General features: G+C 41.4%; 1 protein-coding gene across 2 annotated transcripts in view; it reads left to right on the forward strand.

The window, feature by feature from the left end:
• The window catches only part of fstl5 (follistatin-like 5), a 211,458-nt gene extending 187,573 nt beyond the window's left edge, over positions 1-23,885 (forward strand). For both annotated transcript variants that reach the window (XM_020648482.3, XM_029280169.2), the window contains 4 exons: positions 6,037-6,186; positions 11,797-11,904; positions 13,513-13,637; positions 21,407-23,885. In XM_020648482.3, coding sequence (XP_020504138.1) covers positions 6,037-6,186; positions 11,797-11,904; positions 13,513-13,637; positions 21,407-22,109 — 1,086 coding nt within the window. In that variant the 3' untranslated portion in view covers positions 22,110-23,885. The remainder of the gene's footprint in view (positions 1-6,036; positions 6,187-11,796; positions 11,905-13,512; positions 13,638-21,406) is intronic.
• The last annotated feature ends 1,735 nt before the right edge of the window (positions 23,886-25,620 follow it).

A 25,620-nucleotide genomic window follows, 5' to 3' on the forward strand; every position in this document is an offset into this window, starting at 1 on the left:
AGAGGAGTTTTTAAGAACAGCTGATTTTAAAGTATTATAAAAGTATTGTAATGAATGTCTGATTGGACAACATTACACAACACATTTGTGCCAGCGCTTACGAGTGGGCGTGTCCTTGAAAGTTCTGCCAGGGTGGGCGTGTCCTACAACTTTTGTACTCCATCCTTTGCTCTGATAGGTCGACAGATTCTGACATCAGGTTTAGGCCGAGTCTCTCAAAGCTCTCGCAATGTCAGCAGGAAACCACGTCCTAAGGATTCCACCAACAACTGTGTATCTTGTGTTTTGATAAACGTTGCCAAGGTTTATCAGAATCAGAATCAGAATCGTGGTTTATTGCCAAGTACATTTTGACGTTTTGACATTTGACTTGGTGTATTGGTGCTAAACAATTAAAGGTTTATATGCTTTATATTTTTTTGATCCAGCAGATGTCGCCCTTGAGCTCCAGCATGAAACCAAAACAACTGGCGCTGCATTGTTGTGTTAGCATGCTAATGCTAGCGATCTTTATTATGCTGGTATCTTCACACTGCATGTAAATTTACCTGAAATGAGCGTGATCTAGAAACACAGTTAATCAGTGAGTACAGTATGTTATTCTTCTTTTCTCTAGTCCCTCAATTAAACAACTTTTATACACGAGGGGAGGAGTCAGCCGGCCGTCCTGGTGATGTAAACAAACTGAAGATAGGACTCTGAAAACTCTGAAAACATCACAGACAGTGGGACTCGGGTGTTACACCCATTGTAGACAGTCATGACTCACAGAGTTATTTTCAGAGGATATACTTGATTTATATTATATTTAAGTGTGATAAATTGCATATAAAGACTTTAACAAGGAAATAAAGCAGAACTAGCAACAACAACGGACATCCATCACCACAACATTATATGTATGTCTTTAAATATGGACCAGCAGAATAGATCTCCTTTAAATGCATCCATTTGGTCCTCCGACTGTCTCTGCAAACTTAGCCAGCATTTTAGAGAGACCGCTTCCTTCTCAGTGTACTTTCATTCCCAGGTCTGATAAAAACGTCTCAGTTTGTCATTGTTTCATTGCCATGTTGTTGTTTGACATGATTTCTACTGTGCTTAAAGTGACTGTTTGACCGTGTGCCATTAATCATGAGCTGTACATTTTCAAGCCCAAAGCAATAAACACTAAAACATTTATGATTCAAAGTTTGCAGGCTGAACTCCTGTGGGTTAATACGAGGGGTGTTAGAGTTTCTAAATAGAATAATGTGGTAGCGTGTGACGCATGTCATTTATTATTCACCAGGCCTGACAAACAACACTTGACGCGTCCTGTTGGCTGACCTAGTAACAGCTACTCCAATCAATCATTAGCAGTCAATAAAGTTTGCGCTGCAGGGATTTGGCCGGGAGTCTTATTCACATGCAGCCAAGCAGCTTCACTGTCGTGCTCAAGAAGGGGATTTGCTGTCACACTTGTAAATTCACACAAAGCCTCTAACGAGCATGCCACCATGCATGGATATGATTTGCACCCTGATTTTTTATGTCCTGCCTGGAACAACTACATGATTAATGGTGAAGTCATTCATTGTGATTGTGCCTGATCCAAAAGGAAAAACGTTTCTGTTTTCTTTTTATATTCTTTGTCAAATCTATGAGAACAGTTTATGTGAGGTACTTGTGCAGAGAAGTTGGTGGTATATTTTTCTTAGTAAAATCCAAGTGTATTTGAGGTGTGTATATAAAACAACCTATCATGGTGAACATTTGCTATTCATGTAATATGGACAGTTTTTATTGAAGAGTAGAGTCGTTGTCTCTCGATCACAAGGTCAGGGTTCGATCCCCACCTCCTGCAGCCACACATCCGATCTGTCCTTGGGCAAGTTGCTCCCTCTGCTTCGGCGGTGGCGTATGAATGTGTATGAATGTGATAAGTTAACACTGATGGTCACTTTACCCAGCAGCCTCTACCATCAGTGTGTGAATGTGTAGGTGTGACCTGCGGTGTAAAAGCACTTTTGAGTAGTCAGAAGTAGTGTTGTAGTCAAGATCACACTTAACGAGACCAAGACATACCCGAGACCAGAGTGCTCCAAGACCGAGTTAAGACCAAGACCATAAAAATCTATAAAAAAAATCATCATCTTGTCTACAGCGAGTGTGTCACTCACTTAGACCGTAACACCGGGAAGGTTTTAGAACGAGGCCTTTTCCTTCTAATCACAGTTATGATGTGGAAAAATAGCCCATCAGTGGTGGTCTTGACCGGTCTTGATCTAGTCCACCCAGTCTGAGACCAAGGCTAAGTAAAAATGATTTTGATCACAAGGTGAGGCCGAGACCTTCAAAAAGACCTTCAGAAAGTGCTCTCTAGACCGGTCTTGACACCCAGACCGATTTTGAGTACTACAACACGAGTCAGAAGACTAGAAACGCGATAAAGAAGCTCAATTCAATTTTACTGTTTAAGTTAAATTAAGGTTTTTTAGATTTGAAATAACATACAATGCTGTTGTTATAGTTATATGAGTTTCATTGCATCGGAAAAAAAAGAAAGTAAAATAAAGGAATGGCCGACTTGAAAACTGTAAACAATACTATGAAAAGACGATGAAGTATGTAATAGGCCAGTGAGAGCTGCTCTTACAATCTGCATCACTTTATCTGTCTGTTTGTTTTTTAGTCCTGAAATGGTCGACGTATAAGGCGAGACACACAAAGACGTATCACATTACCAAAGTGTTATGGCAGACGTGTTTGTATAGCAGTCGCCTTTTTAAACATTCAGCCTATGCAGGGACATTAGCATTCACTTGGAGTCGTGTTTATGTCTGCATTATTATTCTTGGTCCAATATCCACTCCTCTTTTAGCTTCGTCTTTGGTTTTCTCACTGACTCCTGGGGGAAATATCTGGCTGTACGGTGGCTTAATCTGAACTTCTTCTCTCTTTTTTGTATTGTAAAAAACATTGCCTGTTAACAATGGAAATGTCATCACTGTCAGGCTAAAACAAAACAGTGGAGTTGTGCGCTCTTCTAAAACGATGCCTTAAAGAGATGCTTAAACGTTCCTAGACGCTCTGCAGAGTTGGAGATATAACACACACAGGGTGGACTCATGGCCACCTCACAGTGTTGGATCACTCCCTTTTATTGAGTTCACTGACAGACCAAATGCAGCAGCAGAGGTTTGACCTCTCAGCGGACCCTTAACGTCCACCCTCCTCCCCCGCCACCCATCCCCCATCCCCCTCAGATCACCGTTTATCACCGAAGCTCCCGAGCAGCAAAACATTCAAAGCATGTCACTGATTTCTACCTGTTAGCTTTACATGTGTTGCCCTCCTCTGAGATGTTTTTTTTTTCATCTGTGAGCCCCGTGCTTATTGGATGGCTGTTACACATGAAGCGATGCTATGAATGCACAACAATCAGCCAAGGGTTCCTCTGAGAGCTGTGTGTGTATTAGGATATCAATCACTGCTGTGCAATGCTGTGATGCCAGCTCTAGCACTGTCACTAGGGGGGGGATCGCCGTGTGAACACATGAGGCCAATCCCCACATGTTTTCTCCATCGCAGAGGATGCCTTGATTGATTAGTTTATGGTAATTTTATAGCCAATCCATTTTGCTGAACTACCATATAGAGTGTTTGACTGTAAAACAGAAAGAAAAGCTGTTGTACCCAGATGTCGAAAAGTCAGGAAGTGTCTTTTTTCTTGGGGCTCCGTCTGCAGCTCAGATGAGAAGTTGTGCTTGCAATTTACTATGACCGTAGGGCTCCTTATTTTCAAGGGGGAGGGGGGGGGGGGGGATTACAATACAGAATAATTTGTGTTCATTTAAAAAATAATAAAACTAGATTTAAAAAAAAAAAACATCAAGATACCACTTGTAAACAAGCGGCTGCATATTTCCGTGTTGTTTTCTTCTTTGCCTGAAGGGACTTTGGCACATGATAATCAACAGCTCATTTGCACTTCGTCTCCATTTTTCACTTCACTTTCCATCACCAGGAGCATTTTCTGAGCTTTTAGTAATTCAGAGAGGATCTCAGATGATCAACATGTTTGTATAGACACACGGCAGGAAATTCAACTTCTGGATGTAAGCGGGGGGGATCTAGTTAGACTTAACTGCACTTTATTGAAAACATCAGGGTGAAAATATGAAAGAAAATGAGCCCTATGTGTAGGAGATGTACTTTCCTTTAATGCGCAGTGATTCAGTTTATCAAAATGTTACATGATGAGGTTCCACTTATCTACAACTTGAGGAGTTTGTCGCAGTTTGGAGTGAGACCTTGGAAAAAGAAAAACACCTTGAGAAATAGAAGTAGATGTTGCTTTTTTCCCTCTATTTGACACTTTGGATGTTGCAGATTCACTGTCTGCTGCTGGGTTTTTTTTCCATCCCCACAGATGCCTGATGATGTGTCACACATATATTAGCACTACAAATCACACAGTGGCTTAACTGGGGGGCGGGGGGATATCAGAGCCTCCATATATCTCCACATAGCTCTTTAAATGTCACCAGCAACATTCAGGAGTGAAACGAGTACAATTCCCTTTAAAGTTTTATTTTGCTGTCGTATATTTTTTACACCTCCCTCTGAAGAGATACAGTATCATATTGTACTGTAGTGTTTCTGGCACAATTCCAATGCTGCATAATGTCCTATGCAGTAAGGGGTTTTATTGGATGCATGCGTGTACATTTCCATAACAAAGGGGGCTAAAAAAGCACATCTGCAGTCTTAAGACAAAGTCAGATAAAGTCCAGAAATCGTATACATGCAATGCGCCCACGTACGTACCGACATATGCAACACATAAACATTGGAAGGGTTACAGCCGCCTCCATTCACACCCTCTGCCGGGCATCAAATGTTCGATTTCTCACCTCCTAGAGGTGTAACAAGTGGGATTATTTACAGCCCTGTAGCACAAAATGACCTCAGAGTGGGTCTGCAGGGGTCCCGCAGGGTTCACCTCTGATGACTCAATGATTACTTCACCAAAGAGGAGGCATTAGAAACTTTCTTTCCCCGAACATGTTTTTGGATCTAAACAACAGACAGATGGTGCTACAACTGGACAACAAATTATATAACAGCTTCAAAGAATAAAACAACTAAGAAGCCAAAAAAAAAAAAAAAGCCGGAGCAGTGTCGCTGTTTTATCTCTCTGCATCCTTAAACAACATTTTCACAAGATTTTTATTCTCTGCCCAAATTAACCTTCTTTGTGTGCGGGGATGAAATACAAAAGGGACAGGAGGAGTCGGGGTGGCTGAACTCAAGATGAGATCAATTCTGTCAGGGATGCTGCACCTCCCCCTCCTCGCTGACAAGAGTTCACTGAAGTTCATACATTTAAAAAAAAAAAAAAAAAAAACCTTTAAGTGAGAGGAGTTGACCTGTGGGACGCTGCCTGTCAGGTGCTTTCCTCTGCAGTTGTAAATATGGGAGAAGAGTTCATCCTGCCATGCCGAAAGCCCTTCATTCATCCTTCCCCGGCTCTGCTGCAGCTCCCTAAATCGTCCCTCCAAGTTTGGAACAGATGACTGGGCAGAGCTCGGAGGTTTGGACGGCTGGTGAAAGGGGGGGCGAGAAGGGGAGGTAAAACTCGAGAGAGAGAGAGAGAGAGAGAGAGAGAGAGAGAGAGAGAGAGAGAGAGAGAGAGAGAGAGAGGGGAGGCTGGTGGAGATTTCTGTTGGCCGGGGAGGAAGGGGAGAGAAGCCAAGTCTGGAAGCGGAACAGCCACACAGCATCTGCAGGCTTTGTTCTGCGGGATTATGTGTGGACAAATAGGAGCGATTAGAGAGATTTTTTCAGGACCTTGCAAAGCTCATTTATCTCGCCACGTTTGCCAAGATAGCGCGACTCACATCAGCCTAGGTGATAAGAGCTTAAGGAGTAAACAACACAGGCTAACAACTGGATGAAGTTAATTGATTTTTAATGACATGTTTTATTTTTCCTGTGATATGAAAAATCATTAGTAAACAGTGAATGTGTGTTTTATTTTTTTTCCTCTAGGAGGAGGTGTGCCCCACCTCGCCGGGAGAGGAGGTGCAGAGGTGTGTGTGGTCATCAGCGGTCAACGTCAAGGACAAGTTTATTTATGTGACACAGCCGACCTTGGACCGAGTGCTCATAGTCGACATCCAGTCTCAGAAGGCCGTCCAGGTAGGCTTCAGGCTAAATTGGAAAAAAACAGGTTCATGTCCAATTTGCCAGCAGCACAACAACAATATGTTCTGGGATGGGAGGTTTAATTTTACACAGAGCAAGGTGGGGGAAATAAATAATCTCTCAGATTTTGTACAGTCATAAAAGTTCTCCTCGGCGAACTGGAAATCTTTCCTCCATCTGTTGCCAGAAAGACAAACTCAAGGTTGTCAGAGGAGAGAGAGCGGTTTCTCCTCCTGCTCTTCGTCTTGTGTTGTCAAACTGTTGTACCGGGGGGAAGAAAAAAAAAAATGTTCCCACATAGTTTTTTTCACTAAAACCCTCGATAAATCATTTCTTCACATGGGTATTTTCTCTGATCGATTTTGTTGAATGAAGGAGACTTTTTTTTTTTTTTTCATTAAATCGTCCCCTTCCACTCTGGGTGCTGTTTGATACAATACATCGTCCTTCATCCAGAAACTCAATTATGTGAGAGCATTGGACTAGAAGCTCTCCACTTTCACCAAAACTGCATGAGAACTTTCTGCAGACTTTCTCGGGGAAACATCTGGTGCAAACTGACTTGAAATACTCGACTTGATTAATAATGTAGAGGTACGTCTGTGACACCAGAATAAGTGCAGGGTGTGTGCAGATAGCAGCCTTGTTGCGCTTCAGAAACAGACAGGAGGCTGCACGTACGGCTGGTTGGATGTAGGCCTGTCCTCGAATAAGAATTTACATAGTCAGATTTTCCTATAGTCGACTGACAGTCAAAAGTTTTGTTGTTTTTTGCGCTTATTGATCCACATTCTCAGTAAACAATTTGTCTTCTTATCTTGGAATAACAATTTATTCTGTGACAGGACATTGTTTTTCTAACTCATTATATCTGCATTAATGTGACATCACAATGACAGCCCAGCGTGTGTGTGGGTCAAACAAACAAACAAACAAACAGCGTCTTTTAATTTACCATTTAAAGATTTACTGAACACTCCCGATCATAATAATCCACCAAACTGAGTCTCCCCCATTAAAGTGGACGTATTGTAAAAAATCCACTTCCACAGTGTTGTTGAACATTTATTTGGGTAACCTGAGTGTCTACTGACTCACAACATGTGAAATAAACCCATCCAGTCCTTTGTTTGTGGTCTGCATAAGTCTTACAACACAGAGAAAAATGCTCTGTTTCAAATGTGCTCTCCCTGTGATGTCACAGTGGGATTCTGGTAAAAAAAAAAAAAAAAATCCCCTCCTCTCCCCTGGTATCTCCACCCATGGACTCCACTCCAAGTCTAGAGCAAAACTTTTGCGCCTGAGGGGGGGGGGGGGGGGCTCATTGCATTTAAAGAGACACACACACCAAAACGGAGCGTTCTGAGAGAGCTGGTTTATACAGGGTCACAAACCTCCTCTGGTGCTTGATTCATGTTATATTTTGACCAAAGCACAGCACAGATGTTTCATTTAGAACACAGGGGACTGTTTGAAAAGGTGGAGAAGGGGGATAATATGTCCTCTTTCAATCCAGTAAAAGATTTAACCCAAACATGTTACATCCATAAAGATTCAAGGAACTGGAAAAAAAAACTCTGCTCTTCCACTGACCTTTTCATGACATGAGATAGCAGCATATAGCAGCCAATGAGAGAGCCCTTGTTGAAAAGAGGCCCCTCCCCCTGTTCTGACGGCCAATTCCACACAACTATGCCGATGACTGACATCTCTTGTAGCCAATGAAATTCTCAAAACATTGATCCACTGGTTTCTTTTATACTTCAAGGGGATTTCTTCATGAACATTAAGGAGATTGATTTGAATCACAAGTGGATTTCAGAGCTGCATTAAGGGTATTAATAAGGTGATATTTATACGATGAGAGGATGAGTCATTCATTATTTGGAGAAAAGAGACATATATTTGTGAAATTAGACATCAAACAGCCCCATATAGCTGGAGTGGAATGATCCTTGTGCTCCACTGTGAGACGATGTGGGTACAATACTCAAACCGTAGGAGGCAAAAATACGGTGAATATCTTACATTTTGAAAAGCGCGTCGGTTACGTAAACAGTACCTTTCTGAAAAGTTGAAAGATCTTCAACTTAAAGTGCTCGGAGCGGCCGCACTCACATCTGCTGCTGCAATCACTCTCTGCTCATTAAATAAAATAAAAATAAGATGGAAGCGCTAGGTGGACATGGGGCCTTAGATCACAACATGCTTCGGTTATGTTTTTGTTTGGCAAATCCTGCAAAATCTATACTACAACATAAAGAAATATCAAACTGAAACGCTGGATCCAATTTGTATTTTATCTTGCCGTAAAGAACAACATAGGTCCTCATGTTTTACCAGCTTAAACAGCACACCAACAACAATAGATTATATCAGATGTAACTCATTTCCTTGTATATTGTTCCCTTCAAGCTGCTGTCAGGTAGAAGGAATACCTGACTTTTAAAAGGAGTCTGTTTAGCCATCCAGCAACAAAATGATGACATATCTCGAGAAGAACAACTGATTGTGTCACATCGATGTCAGTTGGGGAATCTTAATGAATATCATGTCATAATATAAGGGAATCAACTTCTTATCAGGTCGTCTTCAGGACCTGCAGTGTTTGGAAAAATAAGATGTCAAACTAAGAAGTGTGCATAAGTTTTCTCCTGTTATTCAAATGTGTCAGACAAATTTAATCAACATTTCTTAACTTGTCATGCTCGTCTCAGTTTCAGTTTGCAGCTACAGGATGTGAAAATTAATCAGGCTGCCACTCAGAACCTGTTTCTGCGCAGCTACAGAAAGCTGGGTTCACATCATAATTCATTTGCACAGTTTTAATCAGTTGCAGATGTGTAACGCTAAACCATATTAGATTTGATAACAAGGTCTGGGTGCATTCAAACTCATCCAAAAAAGATATGTAAAGCCATTTTCACATTATGCACTCCTGCTAAGGAGATTCTCCTGACCTGGCTGTTCACATAAGAACATCACAGCTGGTGACTGGGTGGGGAATCTCCTGAGGTTAGATGAGACGTAAAAAAAAACGACATGGAAATAGGGGACGGAGCAACCCAGACGGCTACACGATGCTATGATGAGAATATTATATAGATGGTATGAGCCTGTTAGCATAGCTTCCAAGCAATATGGCGGGCGTTAAGTTTCGATTCTGGGAGTGAGGTCCCACCCACTGATCTGTGATCGGTCTGTAGCTTCAGAGGAACTAGCGTTGTAGTTTCACCCCGCTAACCGCAACAGCTTCCAGTGACGCAAAATTACGATTTTTGTGTCACTGGAAGCTCCTTTTCAGACTCAGAAATACAAAGAATTCCCATCTCAGGGGAAAATGAGGGCGGGATGCACGACCATTCAAAAATACTACCAGGTTTCTAATGACACAAAGATTAATGCAAATGGGTGAAGTATCCCTTTAAGTCAATGTAATGTGTGCGTCTGCAGAATCACAATGTGTAAAAACAAAAGAGCGGAGAACAACACACTGGAGAACAGAAAACTTCATGCAGCTGTTTAATTACGTGCATGGAGATCGTAGCGGTCGCGTTCATACACTCTATGAATCTTGGAACAGCAGTCACAGTATATAAACATCCCTCCCCTCTCCCATTGGCTCGAGTGGATTCCCCTGATAATATCCTGCTGTGTACTCACATAGGATCACTCGCACACAAAAGTATTAAGGGGGACTGGCAGGAAAGATTCCGGGTGGAGTCCAAGTGAAAAATGTGGCTGTTTGCGTTCACACATATACCGCTCCTCCTGGAAATATCAGGAGCTTCCTGCAAGTGTGAAAGCCCGATAAAATGTCTTTTGTGTTGCTTGGCTTCAGCCTTTGCAGTGTGTATCCCCCCTGCCCTCCCCTCTTACTCTGACCATCTCAAGTGCAGCTTATTCAGCTTTCAGATCCGTTTTTTCTCACCTTTAGCTCATCTGCTCACCTCTGACCCCAACCTGTTTCATACACACTGCAGCAGTCAAGACCTACACTTAACTGCCACACTGATGTGTTGTGCCAAATAACCCCTGTGACCCACCTCTTCATGGAGACTGTAACCTTCTGCAACCCCATTCATAGAAATTGTAACATGGCAACCAGCCCCATGCCGTTTACCTTACAGATCACTCACTCTGCCACTTTTTGCAGCACCGTTTATTTTTGGCAAGGCGGCACGTGTGAGTGACAACATTCAGCTCATTTCCAGTCTGCAGCATTGAAGTTAAATCATCAGTGGGTTTTTTGGTCGTGTCAGGTTAATCCAAGATCCCTGTAGATGTTTTGGACACCCTGATGGCTGTTTACAACTCGTGAGCCTCTCAGGGATGCCGGTAAGCAGGTTGGTGTCCTAGAGACTCTCACAAGCTCATTATTCAGTCGCCTGGAGGTTTAGCTTCATTGCATTAAATTAGAAGTTGTTAATTAACCACCTGAACCTGTCGCTCCTCTTGAATAGTAAAACAGACTCGAGTTCTGCCGTTTTAAGTTCCCCCGCTTTCAATATTCTGATTGAATCATTAAAATGATCGACATGCATAAAGTTATAATAATGAACGAATTGTATTTTTTAAATGTGTAACCAATTAAACCCTCGCTGAAGACTTTTTTCAGCAGATTGTATTCGGCTTGTTAAAACCAATTAATCGCAAAGTAAACAGGGATAAATGTTTGAAGCTGCTGTGATGTTTTCCTCGCTTGATCTCTGACGGATTCACAGCCGGCGCTAGCGTTGATGCGAGCATATTGGATGAGGATCTGGATAATCTACCACGGCTAGGAAGAAGTTGTTAGTCAAGATGGAAAAAAAAACAAAAAACAACCCTGAACACCTGTTTTCTCTCCTGACTACATGAGCGGAGATTAGTTAGGATTCAACAGATACCCCCCCTGTCTTATTTGCAATAAAACCTCTCAGGAGCTGTTTGCGCTCTCGGTGAAACAATATATATTTTACCACGGTAAACAACACTATTAGGGGCTATAAAGCACAACAGATATGTAAGAGGTAAGCTGCAGTCAGAGAGGTTTGTAGGGGAACGCATAGTTGCAATAATTTTCTGAGAGAAAAGATGATTGCTTTTTCTTTTTGCTGCTGTTGAAGGTGTAGGCAGCTGCTGCACGCATTCTTCTTCTCCCATGGTGCGTTCCTTATTCCCTTTGAGCCGCCTGTCTCTCTGCACTCAGGTGGACATAATGCATGAGGAGCGCTTTCCTGTCACATGCCACATCGTCTATTGTTCTGCCCTGGAATATTGCAGTGGTGTCAAATAATGGATAAAGACTGAAAGCAATTACCTCAGTGTGGTGAAGCAATTGTGTCTGTCACCACTTGATTTGAAATGCAGCTCGACACCAAATACACCTCGCACACACCTTCCAATCCGCCTTGTTAAGAGAACACTTGCTCCTGTCGACTGCAAGTCGCATTAGTCTGCAGGAAAACATTCCAAAAAGCATTACCTCTGCACATCAAAATGGGGATCTTTTTTTTCAAAGTTGATTGCCATGAATTGGGATTCTGTGGCCCAAGCAGTCCTTTAAAAACTCTGTTTTGTGTGTGTGTGTGTGTGTGTGTGTGTGTGTGTGTGTCCCTCCAGACGGTCAGCACAGACCCTTATCCGGTGAAGCTTCACTATGATAAATCTCACGACCAGGTGTGGCTGCTCAGCTGGGGAGACATGGAGAAAAACTTCCCCACTCTTCAGGTAAGGCCACAGCTCACTGTTTGTTGCACTTCGATGTGATTTATTTCTGTTATATTCCTTTGAATTGGAAGAAGGACGGAGAATGAGACAAACAAAGACGCAGATCTCTGCACAGTATTTGAATTTAGTCGTTACCTCAAACAATGTGTGCGTGTTTGTGTTTGTGTTGCACTTGTACTTGGGTCTAGTAAAAAGGAAGCGTCATAAGAACGAATCCTGAGCATGTATTCATTAAACAGAGATGTGTGTCTATGTGTTTCGACTCTATACTTCTACACTGCATCAGAGTGCCTCGACCTTTACATTTCGACTGCCTTTCCTCACAACGAACTTTGTAATCAGGACAGTCATTTATTTATTAGCTACTTAGCTTATTATGCTAATAATAGCTTATGCTGTGTGTAAAGTTGTATAAAGTCATTGCCATAGCAACACGTACAGTTTATTCTAAATGTGATTTTAGTCACTATCATGGGAAGGCTGTACAACTCATTAAATGTGAATTCTCTCACACTTTTCCTCCACCTCTTTTTCCGTGTTATGACATCGACGTGGCATTCATCGCTGCAGCCTCTGACGGCTTTCTAATTGTTGGTGTGTTTGTCTGCTCTGATGAGGGGCAATTAAAAGTCACTTACAGCGTGGTGTGTGGATTTGGAAAGTGAGACTTTTTCTAGTGTTTTGGCTCAAACCTCTGGCTGATTTGAATTAAAATAAAAACACTGAATAAGATGATAAATGGCGGATTCTTCATGTTTTTAGTCAGATTAATTTAAAAGTAAAATAAATGAATGTATCCATCCAAAAATGCAGTCACCCCCCCATTATATTTGAACTACAAGGAATCATATCTTCTTTAAACATAGTCTGAAAATGTTTGTTTGGCAGGACATTGAAAAGCATTAGAGTTCCTTCATGGTTAACGTTGATGAATGGAAGTCGGTCTTTCACGGTCACTTTCAGCAGCAACAAGTTGTAATGACCGGACTGCATTGTGACTGTGACACAGACTTCAACCTCACGGCAACAGACAGAAACAACAGAGACGTAATAATAATGTATTTATTTATCTGTCCTCTGAGAAGCTTCCTGAGTCAGCTCGAGGTGATTTTCCCGTGTAGCTTTAAATAATCCTTCCTGTCATCACCTGCACAGAAACTCATAATGCGAGGTTTCTCGTGAGGCAAATTTTTTTGTGCATTGAGGCACAATCAAAGCAAAAAACCCAGCCTACACACGAGCGCATGTCTGCCTGCTCTCATGCATGCACCACTCTTTATTTTTCAACACCCAGTGACAGCAGCACACATCACCTCCCACTGTGAAGCTCCAACATCTCAGCAAGAAGGCAAAAAAAACAAAAACTGGAGGGGTTGTTTTCCCAATCGATGCACCTAAAGCTGAGATAAAAAAAGATAGCGTTCTTATTTAGTGATTTAGTCCAGTGTATCCTGCTTTATGGAATAATACGAGTAAAAATCACAGGTATCCCTCCCTCCTGGTTTCAAGCTACAGATAAGTATGAGTGATAAACTTAAATGAGGAGTAGAGTGTATTCATCCCGCCCGTGTTTAACACCCACCTCTTCCCTCTGCTGGCATTCACCAGGTGATCAATCAGGCCAGCGTAAGAGTCTCCCACCACACGGTGCACACGCAGCCCATCGGCAGACGCTTCGACCGAGTGGACGACTTCTTCATCCCTGCCTCCAGCCTCATCATTAACCACATCAGGTAGGTCCGGTGTGATCCAAGAATGCGCCTAATGCAAATTGATTTGCAATTTAAAATCCAACCCCACTGGTGTTTTATCCACTTTTTGTCTGCTGAGCTCAATACTACAGTAATGGTGTTGGAGGGTGAGCAATGTCTGGTAACGCTAGCATGGAGGGTTTCTTTTTTTTGAGAGAGAGAGAGATTGAACATGATGAAGAAAATAAACCCTTTTCCCTTTTGCTGTGGAGTCGACTCTTCATATCTGACTTTATAGCAACCTTTGATGACTGTCTAATTATTTAAACATTAGCCTTGTTATTTGGCCAGCAGGGATATGAAACATAAAAACAAATATTGCAATAAAAAACAATCTTAATTAAAAGGTTGGAGAAACATCAGTATAATGAACAGAGCTGGGCACATGTGCATCCATCCGTTAATCTTTATTATCTGTGTGTGATTCTTTAATTGTTAACTTTGGTCTCAATTTGAAAAAAGATAATTGAAACCTTTGACTGCTGGTCAATTCGGTTTCAAACCCCACTCTTACATGGTAAGATAGATCACTTGAGAAAGAGCGCCGCGAGAGTGAAGACAAAGTATTTATTATTTGTAAGATAATTGGGTGGGTGAGGTGTTGTGTATAAAAAATAAAAAATAAAAAACAAGTTAAGTGCAGTGCATGAAGTCCAGTCCTGTCTGTCTGTCCCCTCATTTCTATAGCAACGTAGTGTTTGGTGCATTGCTCCCTAAGATTATGTTGCAGCCGTTACAGCCTGAGCAGGGAAATCCAAAACCTGTTTGTTCTTTTAGTAGATATTAGGAAGTGAGTCCAGGTATTAAAATGTTGATATTTTCCTTAAAACAGTGTGCACAGTGTTGAAGGACATTGCTTAAAGCAGCTATGTCACTTACAATAGGGTATAGGTTGTGTTATTATGTTCTTAAGCATCCAGAATGCTGAGACCATCATTTGGAGCGAGAGGTGGATTCAGCTTGACATCAGCTCTGCCTCATTTGAAACACCATGCAGGTTGCATATGTTCCTCCCTTTAGTCATACACACAGTCCATTTGAAATAAAAAATAAAAACACCTCAGCTCTTAAGTTTGAGGCAGCTGACATTTTCTCCATCTGCCTCCTCGGCTCTGACGCAAACGTCCCCAGACTCTTTGTGTTTCCTCTACAACGACACAAGGCATTAGAACATTAAAAGTCTGATTACTTTTTTTTCATTTTCTTTCACCAAGATAAAAATCAATCCTGCACAAAGCTTTGAACACGTTGGCCACATGAAGACAGTTGGCACCTTTCCATCTTTTATCATTTCGGTTCATCATAGAGCAAACGCACACACTGAATGCAGAGTGAGCTGAAACGCACGGCTGTAGATTTTATAAATCATGAGCGATGTCAGAGTCAGGCTTACGGTGGACTGAGAAAAGCTGGTCCCAAACGCTTGACTAATGTCATGGAGAGGCCAGAGACACGCAGGAGGTCTGGAGGATTTGAGGATGTTAACGGTCTCCTGGAGAGGAGGGGGAGGCAGGCCAGCGTGTGTGTGTATGTGTGTGTGTGTTTGTGTTTGTGTATTGGTCGGGGGATGCTGGCACAGCTGTAATTAGATCCTTTGGGACCTGTGAGGAAGATTGCAGGAAAGTGTGGCCACATTTTCTTCTTTTGCGATGTTGTGTTAGAAAATTGCAGTCTTTACCTACAGGTTGCTCATCATTTTGATGCTTTTAAAATTAGCTCACGGTATGTTTCTGCGGCTTCCTCGTCTTCTTGTTTAATGTTTAGACGGCTGAAATGTGAAACACGATACCTGAACAAATACCTTCACATAGCAAAGGTAGCAAACGTGTTGTGTGGTGCCTCAGTTCTTCTTCTTGTCCTTCAAATGTTAAAATGCTTTGTCTTTGTGTCGCTCCAAATCTTTGAGCAGGCCTTTTAAAATACCACTGTGGATGAGATCCTCAGTCACTGATTGCACTACTTTACGTCATCTGTAACTGGGCAGCTAATAGTTAAAATCATAAAAGACAATTTTCCTTTCCAATCTGTAAGATATCTACTGACTGAAATGAAGTGAGCTTACTATCTGATCAGACATTAAGGAAACATGATATGTTGAAGTGCTGGCTTCTCTGACAACAATGCAGCAGCCAGTATGTCCTCCTTCTAACTTTAGATTCTGCTCCTGAATGCTCTGGATTTGTTTGGACCAGAGAAGGTAGGCGCTTTTAAGGCGACCCCCCCACACAGTCGTTTTAGACGCCCCTCGGTTTGCCAGATATGAGAGCAGTTATCAGGTCAAACCAACAGATGTTGCAGCGATGGAAAAACTGGAAAGTGCGCCTGATAAATCCCCTGAGATGAAAAGTGATAAGTGATGTTTGCATCATTAGGGGCGTGGCAGAGTTGATTGACAGGTGTGTGTGCATTGTAGCTGTTAGCCAATAGGGTCGGCTCCACCTCTTTGCCTGTTCCTCGACTGAAGTGAGGTGGAGATAGTGTTTCCATTTTGGTGACTGACATCCTTCGGCTTCAAAAGCCAAATGGTGACCATGTTTCATACACTCTATGTTTATCATGAGTCTTATTTCAGAAAAACAAAATAGTATTCATAGGTCAGTTTCTAAGAGTTTCACCTCCTAATCACTGCTTATTGATAGTAAGTCAGGAAATTGTTGAACATGAATTCTGATCTCAACATGCTTTGCTTACTTTTAATTTATAAGGACCAGACTAATCAAAGCATAAGAACATAATTCATGTTGAACAACTTCCTAACTTACAATCAATCTGCAGTAATAAGGAGGGCAAACTCTTTAAGTTATAACCTATTACCTTTAGACTTTGGTGATGTATGAGGTACTAATAAGCACTTAATAAACCAGTATGCTAGTAATTAGCATGCTAATAAGCAGCTAGGAAATGGTGAATATTGAGACCTTAAAGGCTTTATATGTGATTTTTTGATCCAGCAGATGTCGCCCTTGAGCACCAGCATGAAACCAAAACAACTCGCGGTGCATTGTTGTGTTAGCATGCTAACGCTAGCGATCTTTATTATGCTGGTATCTTCACACTGCATGTAAATTTACCTGAAATGAGCGTGATCTAGAAACACAGTTAAGCAGTGAGTACAGTATGTTATTCTTCTTTTCTCTAGTCCCTCAATTAAACAACTTTTATACTCGAGGGGAGGAGTCAGCCGGCCGTCCGGGCGATGTAAACAAAGTGAAGATAGGACTCTGAAAGCATCACAGACAGTGGGACTCGGGTGTTACACCCATTGTAGACAGTCATGACTCACAGAGTTATTTTCAGAGGATATACTTGATTTCTACATATAAGTGTGAAAAATCACATATAAATATTAGCTTACTTTTTTCAGATCTTGTCCTTCTTCATCACCCTTTTTTCTTGGTACAGAAGGACTTGGACTTCATTAATAATTTGATTTACTACATTTTACCGAGAGCAGATGGAAGAATCACGCTGAGACTCGGTTGGCGTCCCTTGTAGTCTTGTCACAAACTCATGGCCTGGTGCCAGTGTTGTGAAGAAGTCCTCTGTATATCTGCCAGTTGGTGTACCAGTGAACAGCTGAAGTACACACAGAGCCTGGATGTTTTTTTTTATAACTTCGACTGTTGTTTATACCAGAAATATTTGGAAAAGTTTAAAATTAACTACTGCCTTGTGGCTCTGATTTATTTTTTTTGATCCGGTACCCGCTCGGTCGTTCGTCTGCTGGCAGGAGAGCGCCGTTGATTAGTCAATTTAGCAACATGAGCAGTGTGTTGAGGAGTGGACATATATTCAGCGACTTCCCAGGATTGTTTAATGACTGGGGATTCCCTCAGCAGCAACTCGAAGGCAGGCAGGAACTTCTGGGGGCCGTCATTCATTAAAACCATCGACTTACAGTCAGGAGAGTCGACGCGTCAGCAGAAATAAGCTCTTATTTCTTATTTCTTCCCACATCGTCAGTACTCTGCCAGACTGCCTTTTGGCAAAACAAGCCGAGCGAGCTGTTGATTCGATGTTTTTTGCACTGGAGGAAGGGTGAACAAGAATTCCTGTGTTATATATCTTTTACTGCGCAGCGTTCAATGATCTGTTTCCTGTTCATGAATTTGCCCTTAAGGAACTGAACCGCAGAGCAAAGGGCTGGGACCCACTCATTTCTTTATTTCCTGGAGACATTGACATGAAGCTGTGGATGATAAATTGTGAAGTGCATCTTTATTTGAACACATCCCCCGCTGTGCGGAGGCAGGGAGAATCTTTAATGCATTAATCATCGGTACAAATGACAAACAGCAGCTGTCATTTTGGCTGAGAGCATTTCTGTGTCTGCCAAAGAAACAGCCCAGCTGTGTTCACATCACAGCGACGCCAAACAACGTCTGATTATTAATTGATCAAACATGAAAACATTTCTCTCTGTTGGTGAAAGTCATATTTTTGATTGCAGAATAAATGCACCCTTGACCTTTAAGCTCTCAGGCAGGTTAGCGATCCGTCACAGCGTGTGCTCAACACTCATTGATCTGTCATCACAGGAACGATTACTGAATGCATCCCAAAAGCAAAACAAATTCAACAGTGTTTGACAGATGGCTTGTTCATGTTGGAACTGTGCTGTACATTTTAAAAATCACTTTTCCTTAAGTCAAATAAGTTAAATAGGTCTGACAGATTAAGATCAAGACCCATTCTGTAACGTGTCACAGATCCGCCTTTGATTTGAATTTTACTAATCTATGACACAGATAAATCACATGAAGCACATTTAGTAGGTTTGACATGGAAGTTAAGACCTCAAGTTACTTAACCATTAGATGAGAAGATGGTTCAAATCTGTGTTCATTCAGTCTATAGACAGTGCTACTCAGCCTTACCCAACTCAAGAGCCACATTAAAACATATATATGTATATACTTTTGCAAGAGCCACAATGCAAAACGTCCTTTTCTTCCCCTAAAACCAATTAGAATTTGAGAATATTGATAATAGTTGTAGTTTAGAGATGAAAAACAGGATTTATAGTGAAATAACTATGTAATTTTTATTATGATTATCCTTTTGCAACCAAGAGGACATGGGGCAGCTGTGGCTCAGTTGGTAGAGTCGGTCGTCTCTCAACCAGGAAGGTCGAGGGTTTGATCCCCAGCTCCTGCAGTAACATGTCCAATGTGTTCTTGGGCAAGACACTTAACCCCCAATTGATTCATCTGCGAATCTACTCATCTTACTTCCCCTCCATTTTCTTCATTCTTTTATCTACTCACACTCTTTCCAACACTGACATCTGCACATACACACACTTGCACACCTGCACCTCTGCTCTCACAGCGTCTTACCCCCCCCTGAATTGATTTGCATTCCCCCGCCCTTTCTTTTGCTACATCGAATATTGTTCCCTGTGACTTATATGCCTACTCATGTCTGCAGTGAATTGTCCCAAAGCCCATTGTTAATGCTGAATAGACTCCAAAGCTGTCAGGCTGTTGACAATGTAATTTAAACAATGCCTGTAAAAAAAAAAAAACAAGCGTATTTATAGATTAAATAAAGTGTTATCTTTGACATGCCTTAAGCTTGAAAGACACTTTTCTTTTGTCATTTTCTTTATCTCACGCCTCAGTTTGCAGCATCATCCAACGTGCTCACACTCGACTTAAACAAGTTTCGCTCCAACTTCTTCTTTGACAGTTCGAGTAATTGTTCGACAGAAAGCTGGAGACAGAAAATAGCACAGCGCAGCCACAGATGGCTGGACCAATAAGGACATTAATATTTGTCTGTTTTCAGCCAGGTTCGGTTTTCATTTGTATCACAAACACAGCCTTATCCATAAATTGAAAAGTGCTCCCCCAGTAAGGTGGGAAATCCAATCTCAGAACTTTTCAAAATGCAAGACAGCCAACCCCCAAATTCTGTCAGGCCACAAAATCCAACAATTTAGGAAATGTCAACCAACTAATACGATTCTAAAATAGGTCATGGACGAGCATATTGGGTAACTACTGAGGCTGAACCAATACAGTGTCTGCATGTTAAAGATCTTTTCACATTATATCCTGTTAATTTCTGACTGGACCCAATGAACACGACGATCTCTGGATCAATGATTCCCTCCACAGGGATGATAATGTGCTCTTTGGCTTTTAAACAGACACTTTCCCGTTCACAGGTAGAAACAGCTCGGTGTTAAAACGGCATAAAAAATGATGAATGACGGTGAGATTTAAGTGGCTGTCAGCATCGATCAGCTGGTATTCACAATTAATTGAGGCCTGTCAGCTGTGTGCATATTCCCCCGTCTACTCTGTTCAGCTGTTAAAATGTAATGACCCATTAACAGATTCTCCGGGTCCTTTAGCGTTTTCACCACAATCCATGACCCACATGTGAAACGGCCATAACTCTTATCAGACGGGAAAGTGAAGATGATACTGGCGATATACAGATTGTCAGGGATTATAATTTAGCCGTTCAAGGGTTAAATGGACCACGAAGGAACGTTCAGGGTTTTGTTTTTTTTCTCTCCTGAACATTTCTTTAACATTATGCCAGTCCAACAACTTTTATAATTACCCAGAACAAATCAATTTGCATTTTTCTCTTTCAGGTTGATTTCTCCTTGATATGCGTATTGTGCAGCTTTATTTTAATACATTACCACATGCTGCCTGAGAATTAATGAGTTTAAGAAAACAAAAGACCATCAAAACTCTTAACCTACAGATTCTTTCTTAAAAATATAAAAAAATATATATATTTTATACTTTGTTCGACACAAAGCATGATGAATAATCAGTTTAAAATTATGTTTAGTCAGCATTTACAAGATATCCTGCTGTCCAAAGTATCCTAAAGGATTGGACTATTGGTGGTAATTCCGGTTTAGCCTTCCCTTCTGTTGCAGTAGTTTTTCTCTGGATAAGAAAGTATCTGCAAGCTGTCATTTTCACAACCACAAAACTAATGCTGATGTTTAGCTAGTTAAACGTTAGACATCTTAGCGTGCGAGTTAGCATGCTTGAACGACTTGTTGTGCTGCTTTTTTTCATCTGTTTTTTATCTATTGTATTTATTTATTTTTACTTCTTAGTGTCCTTCTTATGTTGTATGCTGATTGCTTGCTGTATATGTGAATTTTACTGCTGACAGCAAAACAAATTGCCCTCTCAAAGGGAGAATAAAGACAACCCTGAACCTTGAAACTTGGTATTACATCTCAGGCTATTTAGATGAAGGTTTAGCATTTAAGATAAAGAGCCAAATGATGTTCATACGAGGTGGGTGAAAGATTACCATTGTTTCATTTCCATTCATCATGGGGACAAATCAAGGATCATCCAAGTCATTACTGTGTATTGTGAACGGGACATATATTCAATGACAAATCTGTACATTGTTGATCAAATGGTGTACCAATTAATCCTTCCAATAAAATACTCCTGGGATTAATAAAATGTTGACTCTTGTCAATTGGTAGATAACATTTGGACACAATATTTTCTTTAGGCTTCATCTGTTTGGAACGATGAATGTCTGAGCAAATGTTCTTGGCCACCCATCCCACAGTTATCCAGATATTTCAGTCTGGACCAAAGTGGTGGATGGATCGTCCAATCATGCCAGTCTCTACTGTGTGTTGCTAAAAAAAAAAACATCTTTCATAAACTGGGACTAACAACAAAGAAAACAACAAAATGCTATTGATTAAATTTTTTTCTTTGTTTTCTTCTCTCACCATTCTTTTACAGATTTGGCCTCATCCTTCATCGAAACGAGCCCATTCTCCACAAGATCGACCTGGAGACGACGTCCTACGTGAAGAACATCAGTTTGTGGGAGTATAATTGCATCCCCAAGTCCGTGGCCTACACCCACCTCGGTGGCTACTACTTTGTCAACTGCAGGGCCGACTCCACCGGTGCCACGCAGCCACAGCTCGTCTTGGACAGTGTGACTGATAGTGTGATCGGCCAGAACCGCGACGTCACTGGCACTCCCTACGCGTCCCCAGATGGTCACTACTTGGTAGCCGTGGACGACAGCGATGGCCTGATGAGGATCCAGAAGATCTCGGAGCGTGGGGAGATCCAGGAGCCCTTCGACATCCACACCAACCTCCACCTGTCCGACCTGTCCTTCCAGCGCTCCTTCACCGAGGTCCACCAGTACAACGTGTTCGGCAGCTCCGGCCGCCAAACTGACGCTCTGTTCGTGGAGCTGAGTTCCGGCAAGGTCAAGATGATCAAGAGCCTGAAGGAGGCCACCAGGTCGTTCGAGTGGCCGTGGAGCGGCAGGAACAGGGTGATGGCGGGCAGCGGACTGTTCGGACAGTACCTCATGACCCCGTCCAGGGAGTCTCTCTTCATCCTGGACGGACGGCTCAACAAGCTCAACTGTGAGATCACCGACGTCCTCAAAGGCAACGTGGTGGTGTGGGTTGGAGAGTCTTAGGTAACGCAAATGTAAAGACCCAATGAGCTTTGTTTTCCTTCAAAGGTACTGTTGCACTGAATTCTGTTGCAGATTCTTTAATTTTGTGGGAGTGCAATTGTGAATACTAACAAATTTTGTAAGTCCATTGGATGAAGGACTGTCATGAAAAAAAAAGCAAAAAAAAAAAGCGAAGGAGTAATTGATTGTCGATTGATCGTCTTAAAGCAGAGTTAAAAACACGTTTTCCCACTTGTTGGATCACGTTTAAGTCAACATAATGTTGCTTGCTGGTTCTCTTTTTCAGGAAAAATTGGTATGAGTCCGTAAAAATGTGCAACTTTTGCAATTATTAATCAAAAACAGTTGTTTTCAGTGTGTGGGAATGCTGTAGATAATCTCTGAATTAAACTAATATTTAAAGAAAATTGGCAAAAATCAATATATATAAATATATATACTGTATATGTCCAGATTGTAATTAAAGTTACCCATCCCAAACTTTTTTCCTGTGCCTTCAAGGAAAATTCCCCTCCATCAGAGGAATTAGCGTAATTATTCCCTGTGTGACTGCAGACTACACCTTTTCCTTTGACCCCTCCATTTGTGGTGAGAGCCGTTCCTCACAATCCCCCCGCTCTCTCGTCTTTCCATCCGCCCAACGCAGCCGCCTCAGTCTAATTAAAACGAGCCCTTGCTGTGATCCCATCCTGTTTGAAGTGCAGACAGAGACTGAGCGGTTCATTACAGTTGTGCGATCTGTAACCTTTGATCCCAAATTATACCCAGCGTTGGGGAAGGTTTTGAAATATATAAATCTCCCTTTTTGTTTAGTCCAAAGCAGAAAGTCAGTGGTGATGTTAGTTAAACTGTACCAGCTTTAAACACTCCACAGTGTGAAATCGTAAGGATTTCAAATGTTTCCTTAGCAGTGCGTCAATAGAGCACTCACGCGTGAAGAAATCTTAATTTCTTTGTCCCTGGACCAAAAAAGTAAAATAAAATAGAAAGCCTCTCGCTGATTCAAAAAAAAAAAAGACCTGTGAGAGACACGCTGCTCTGTTTGACAGCGTGATTTTTTGAGTGGATGTTGTGTAACTTAAGTTAATGATGAGCTAGCACACCGGAGGGCGGGGTCGTCACACTGTGGAGAGAGAGAGAGGGTCTTTGAATTTAAAGACTCGGCTCTTTTTCCCCAAACGCTCCTGCAGCAGAAATATAGTTGGCAAGTCGATGAAACTGTTCCCTAGCTGGACACATTTCTATGCATAATCACCCTGGCACTCTATGACTCTGTGAATCACAATGGGCAACTGTATCGCAAAATTTAGTACTGACTTTTAATGTGTACAGATTATATAAAGTCACTCTGTCTTTCCTGTAAAAGCTGACTTGCATATCTTTTGATTTCATCTGTTTTGTTTTTTCCTTTATAACCTTTAAACCCGACTGTACTGGTGATGATGACCTCTTCCTTTCTATTTATGTTTCTGTACATAGCGGCTGACTGTGACTCCATTAGTTTCCCATCAATGTACAGATCCACACAGGTTTCTGTCCTTTTTTTTTTCTTTCCGAGCAAATACTCACCTTCCTTTTTAAGAAATGAGAACAAACTACACTACAGCTGTCATTCTCTACATCCTGTGCACAAACAAGCGCATTGTGATCACAAACACCGCTCTCACCTCCATTATAGCCATGTCTCGTATGTTCCTTCATGTGATTGTTATTTATATAGAGAAAACACGCTTGTCATTTTACCCAACAATAAAAACTAGATCATGAAAAAACAAAGTGTGATGTCGCCTCTTGTCTTCATTAAAAAACAAACCCTTTATGCTGTTTTTCAAACTGCTCCACAGACAAACACACGTCGACAACGTTTGCCATCGCAGCCTGTTGCCAATTAATTATTCTGCAAGAGATGCTACAAGAACAAGGTCGAGACTCTGTCGTCCCTTTGGGTGCATTTATCCTGCGGTGTTAGCGTGCATTGTAAAGCATCAGTATTAATTAGCAAAGAAAGGAAAAGATGATTGTGAGACTTAAAGATCTGTGAGCAGAAGAGGAAGCAGACTGAGCGAGCAGGAAGTCAGAGCGTTCAGAGTGCAGAGCTACTCATTGAGTCGTCAGATTGTGTCGAATACATTCACATCATTTCACTTCTCTTTTACTGGGAAAGGCTGTCATCTTTTTTTGGACTTCCTGGGAAATGTGATTGGCATGAACATGACTCAACGTATGACTGCCTGAAGGCTAAATGGAAAGTGCAAAACACTTTTAAAGATACACTTTCTCTTTGATTATTATTTTTTTCTGATATCAAATTTGAGCCAGGAAAGGAGAGGCGGGTTCATTTATAGAGCGCTGATCTAATATGAAGCAATTTCAAAGTGCTTTACAGAGTTAAATGGTAAATGGACATGAGCTTGTATAAGATTTTTCTATCCTTCTGACTTCTCAAAGCACTTTTACACTGCAGGTCACACCTACACATTCACACCCTGATGGTAGAGGCTGCTGTGTTTAAGTAACTAATCCATTCATACACATTCATACACTGCCAACGAAGCAGTGGGAGCAACTTGGGGTTAAGCGTTTTGCCCAAGGACACATCGGACATGTTGCTGCAGGATCTGGGGATTGAACCCCTCGACCTTCCAGTTGAGAGACGACCGACTCTACCCACTGAGTCACAGCCGAGGTTTAAAAGTAAAAATGAAAGAAAAATTAATTTAAGCTAAAATACGACATTCTCATACAGAATATATTGAAATTACAACGTAGTAGGGCAATGTTAAAGAAAAAATAATTCTACGATTTTGAGATTAAAGTTGTAAATTGAAGAGAATGATGTTGTTAATTCATAATATTAAATTCTTAATTCGATCGAAATTACTTTTGGTTATTATTCTGAAAGGTTGTATCAGAATAGCAGCCATCAGCCTGCGGCAAAATGATGAAAGGAAAACCCTCAAAGACATTTCCTCTGCCACAAAAGAGATCATTTTCTCCATGCCAGTGTGGGTCTTTCTCCAGTTTCTTGCAGTACCCTTCAGGGTCCTGATAGTCATGACAGTGTGACGCTGATGTGCCAAAAGATGAAGTATTTCCTTATTTGTGAAACCTTTTCTAAAGTATAACTTCACAAGATGCTCCACGTTCACTCTTCTGATACAACTATAGACTCAAATAAAGAATTTATTCTGGTAAATGTACAACTTTCTGCTCAACTTTATTTTCAAATACGACTTTAACCTCGAAATCTCCCAAAAACTTTTCTCCTTCGTATGAAATATGCTCAATTTAGGGAATTCATTTCAGGGTGCTAATAAAGCACACATTCAAAACCTCGGCTTGCAGGCCGTAAACACAGTGAAGCGATGAAGATGAGATTAATAAAGATGACTATGCATGAAAGTAGTTACAGTGAGTTGGAGTGTTTAAGGTGTAAGTATCCATGGAGGAAGAAGACGTCATCATTCAGAAGACCTAATATAATAACAATAATATACAATAATTATAATAA

The sequence above is a fragment of the Labrus bergylta genome, chromosome 9 (genome assembly GCF_963930695.1).
Source record: "Labrus bergylta chromosome 9, fLabBer1.1, whole genome shotgun sequence".
Lineage (NCBI taxonomy): Eukaryota > Metazoa > Chordata > Actinopteri > Labriformes > Labridae > Labrus > Labrus bergylta.